This window comes from Saccostrea cucullata, unplaced genomic scaffold (genome assembly GCF_032062105.1).
Source record: "Saccostrea cucullata isolate Sc308-1 unplaced genomic scaffold, CSIRO_AGI_Scuc_v1 ctg13917, whole genome shotgun sequence".
Taxonomy (NCBI): domain Eukaryota; kingdom Metazoa; phylum Mollusca; class Bivalvia; order Ostreida; family Ostreidae; genus Saccostrea; species Saccostrea cuccullata.
In genome coordinates, this window is record NW_026937611.1 from 38689 (window position 1) to 43569 (window position 4881).

General features: G+C 32.0%; 1 protein-coding gene across 1 annotated transcript; it reads right to left on the minus strand.

Moving 5' to 3' along the window:
* Window positions 1–219: 219 nt before the first annotated feature.
* On the minus strand, window positions 220–1617 carry LOC134248484 (uncharacterized). The gene has a single exon (XM_062730876.1). The coding sequence runs from the start codon at window positions 1553–1555 to the stop codon at window positions 242–244; it is 1314 nt and encodes a 437-aa protein (XP_062586860.1). The 5' UTR covers window positions 1556–1617; the 3' UTR covers window positions 220–241.
* Window positions 1618–4881: the final 3264 nt, after the last annotated feature.

Sequence of the window (4881 nt, forward strand, 5' to 3'; positions counted from 1 at the left end):
TGTGTTTGACGTCAGTGGCCAAGGACTATTGAAATTGCCGTGGAAGTCCACTTATAATTTTAATCTATGTCTACATTTTTATAATCTAAATCGACAATTTTATTTCACAATGAAATGGAAATATAAGTAATCTCTGTCTAGTTTGTATAGTATGCCAGGGACATCAACGATAGTTGGAAACATGGGATAATTTATGCAAATTATCCCATTTCATTTCATTTCTTTTACTAATCTAGACATCTTAGTGACAAGTTCCCTGCATTCTTATTTCTGTAGCTGTGTGTATTTTGTGGAATGGTATTTGTCTGAGAGATTGTTGGTATGAGTATAGAGCAGCCTGGAGGTTTCCTGTCACCTGAAGACAGATCCCCAGAATTTGCCATGATATGTCTCTGAAAGGTATAAGCTGTCCCTGATCGTATTGAACTAGGGTCTGTAGATCACCTAGAGCTGTCTGTACTCTCATTGTGTCTACATGTCTGTAGCACAAGATCTCTATCATATGTAACAGCACAAATGGGGAGATTACTAATTCTGACTCCTTGTTCTGTAGGGCACACTGCTGTTCTGGGAATAACTCATTAATGTAATGGATTTTATTGTTAAGACTGATATTCCATGCTATAGCCTGTCTAAACTTTGTAGACCAGGACTGTCCCCCTACAGCCTCAGAATACCTCATATCAGTATTCATATTATCAATACATGTTTTATACCCATACATCACATATGGCTGTGCTAACTTTACCTTGATCATCTTTATAGCAGATAAGGCTTTTATGTATCTGAGTGTCTTGTAATAAAACATAGCCATGTACAACATGTCAGCAATGCAACCAAACTTAGCTGCTAATTTCAGCATGTGACAAGAGATTTTGTCAGCTCTATACCTCATTTTGTTTTTATGTTTGTATGTTTCCATGTCTAAAATTAAAGCATATCTCTGAAGTACAGTAGCTGTAAGTTTCTGTAGCATCATGACTTGATACTGTGTTATGAGGGGTGAGTCTATCATCTGTTCTATTGTATGTATTTGTTTCATACACGTTTCTAGGTTTCGTGTGTGAAGTGTGTCATTTGTTTGTATCTCTTGAAACAGCTCTATATCAAACTTGACCTCAGAAATCAGAGTATGTTCATCTGTACAGATGGAGAGGTGGGGGTTATGAAGGACATTTAAAATACAAGACCTAATGGATGGACTGTGTAGCAGGAATGCTAAACCCTTCTCATACAACCCATACAGTCTTATAAATAGCTGATGTTGTGCTTCACCATGAATCTTACTCAGAAACATGTTATTTGGGGGAATGAAAAAGTTAGGACAGACTCCCTCAAACACCCATTTAAGGATGAGTTTGAAACAAACCCAGAAACACTCCAGAAGATTTTGTGGACACCAGTGTTGTAATGTATTCTGTTGGATCACCCAGAAAACTAATGTCTTCATGTGATAGGAACTCAGTAATTTATCATCATCACTTAGTCCATTGTTGATTATTTCTTTCAAAAATATTTTAAGCAAGCCATAAGTTAAGAATTGACAGTGATTCATAGCACACACAAGTTTATGTTCTGCGAGAGAGAAAGAAATTCTCCACTCATTGTGTACATGATGTCCTAGCTTATGTCCAATTGCTACGAAGTGACATCCACTCTTTACTATCTCATCAACGATATGAGGCTGGGGCCATGAGTGACATCTGTATATCCATGAGAAAGCAGATGAAAGCCAAAATTCACTATGAAAACAGTGGACATGATCATATTCTATTCCCCCTGAAGTAACTCCACTGACAGAAGGCCCATGTGTAATGGTGTCAGGTAAAGTTGCAGAACACTGAATGTTTGTGTATTTTGAACTGGATATGTAAGATCTGTTATTTATTTTAACACAAGCATACTGGACGTTTCTGAGCTTGCTTGGTGACAGTAAATATAACATAGTGTATCCTGGTGGACTATCAGAACAGTCACAGAGGATCAGTGTTTGTCTTTGTGTGTTGTAATACTGAGACTGAGATAATTCCCAGATCACACGGTGATTATTTGGCCAGAACATAATGTCTTTATCTGATCCTTTAACTCTGAATCCTTCTCTTTCACTTCCACTCACCATCATACTGATCTCATAACTTGTTCTCCCTTGATTGTCCACCATATCCTTGATGTCCATAGTATCTCTCCTCATAGCCACCAGTTGTGAAGTCCCGAGTTTATCACATAGTTCCATGAACACTGACTCCGACATATGTTGTAGGGCTTTTTTTCTAAATATGAATAGCAAGGATTTTTTTTGTTCTGATAAATATGATATAACCGTTGACATCATATATAAATGCAATTTCAATAAATCATTACAAAATCTCTATGATTATATATAAAGCTTATTATATTTTACTTTAAGTTTTCAAATATTGACCTAAATTACTTTCAAAAGTGATGTAAAATATGTTTAACATGCACCTGTTTCTCAGCTTACAAAAAATTTAGAAAAAACAAATTAAAAGAAAAAAACCTAAATATTCTAATTGTACACAAAGTTAATCAATGCATCATATTATTGACAGATCACAGATATCGCAGATATTTTAAGTACAATGCACATTAACACTTACGTTGGAGACGTGATAATGCAGTCCATTTTACGAATAAGGGTCCGTGTAACACTTAACAATTCAAATTTCTAAAAGGATTTAGAGTTTTGGAATGTTAATATATTAGTTCAAATTTCTAACTTTCAAAAACTCAAACTGATTTTTATATTGAAATTTAACATTTTACTTCAAAAATCTTAATTTCCAAATTTCCAAACAAGTTTTAGAATTTTAAGTTTTTCGATTTTTACCTTAAATATTCAAAATTCAAATTTCCAAAAACAAATTTTGTATTTTAAACTTTTGAATTTTTAATCTTCCGTTTGTTTAGAAAGGTTACCCTTAACAATCTGAAGTTCGATAATATTTTTCGTCTTTTGGGTATTTGAAATTAGCTTCAAACTTCTAAACTCCAATTTAAAAACGTTTTAGATTTTTTAGAAATTTAGAATTTTGATTCAAATGTTCTAAATTCAAATAACCTAAGCACTTTGAGTTTTTAGAATTTTACTTTAAATATTCAACATTTAAACCAGTTAGGGAATTTGATATTTTGGATAATTGATGTAAACTTCTAAAAATCCAAAATGTACCAAGTGTTTTGGTTATTTAAAAATTGAGTTTTTATACCAAAATTCTAAATTTCTAAACATTTAAAGCGTTTGAAAGTTGGACTTTAGAAGTTCGAAGCTAATTCCAAATACCCAAAAGACGAAAAATATTACCGAACTTTAGATTGTTAAGTGTAAACTTTCAGAACAAACGGTAGACTAAAAACTCAAAAGTTTAAATTCCAAAACCCGTTTTCGGAAATTTGGATTATGAACATTTAAGGTAAATATCTAAAATGGTAAAATTCTAAAACCTGTTCGGAATTTTGAACTTTTAGAATTTTAAACTAAAATACTAAATTTCAATATACGAAAACAGTTTGAGTTTTAGAAATTTAGAAATTTGAACATATATATTAACATTCAAAAACTCAGAATCATTTTAGAAATTTGAATTGTTAAGTGTTACACGGACCAATAAGATATGAAAATTACTAGGTGCTGTATATAAATAGTTCGGAAAACCCCTTTTAATGTACTTTCGTTTTATAATAAGGAATTGAGGATAAGAGTTGGGTATACCAAAGCGTATTAGATGGAAGGGTTACAGATGGATGGATGGACAAACAGATGGATGGATGGACAAACAACCCATTACTATGAAAAGCAGGAAGTATAAAAATACACGTTTAGAACAAGGAAACGACGAAGAATGAATATACAACAGTGTTTATAATGGGTATTCGGAACAATTAAAAGGACAACATGAAAATATTCTAATACCTTCTAGTCTGCATATTATTTATTTTAGACAAGCTTTTAGTATTTGTTAAAGTACATATCAAAATTACTTTTAATACCTTTAATGTTGTTTTATGTGAAAAATTAATGTCTCCACAGAGCTTTTTCTGCAAAATCATTCTTTGCGGTGATTAAGGGTCATAAATACTCTAATAAGCGAGATAACTCTCACAAAATTCTTCTCCGTTTTTATCAGAAATCCGTGTGGAATGTCTCGAGTACGATAATGAAACCAAACTGACACCAAAAAGCAAACCTTCACATAATTCAAACACTCATAAATAATCCTTCTTCCCATAGGTATTATTCGGAACCGTTCAAAATTTGGAACTGGCCAGCCGAATGAAATAAAAGCTCAAAATGTTAAATTTATACACTGATCATGAGGAACTTATCTCTTTTCTGTTATTTATTACAAAATTTTGATAATCAACTTTTAGAGAGCAATTCCCCCAAAAGAAATTAGTCTTGGAAATGATAATAATCTTCAATGTATATTTAATTTATTGGTTTGATATACTCTAAAACAAGATTCTAAAATGTTGTGACGTATATGGTACCCAACAGTGCTAATTTCGTTTCCTGTTCCTCAGAACTTCGGAAGATATCTCCAATTTTAAAAATATTTACAAATGTAAAGACATAGAAATTGATTGAATATATTTTGATCAAAGTTTTTCATCCCAGTAAACAGAAACGTCAAGAAAAAAAATCATTTTTATAGAGGAAATCTGAAAATTTGTCGGCAAGATTGACATTGACGTAGCACTATAAACTAGTGATTTCTGAGGAATTATAATTATAAAATTGATAAAAAAATATAATTTACCAATCGATTATTTCATCGCGCATAATATTTTAATTGGAACAATTTTGCCCTGATAAAGCTGTTTTACCTGTTGGAAATATCTTTTTCGATTTTGTGATATCCA

Bases quoted from the DNA above. Each gene is read 5' to 3' on its own strand.
- LOC134248484 (XM_062730876.1), bottom strand. From the start codon at position 1,555: ATGAATCACTGTCAATTCTTAACTTATGGCTTGCTTAAAATATTTTTG.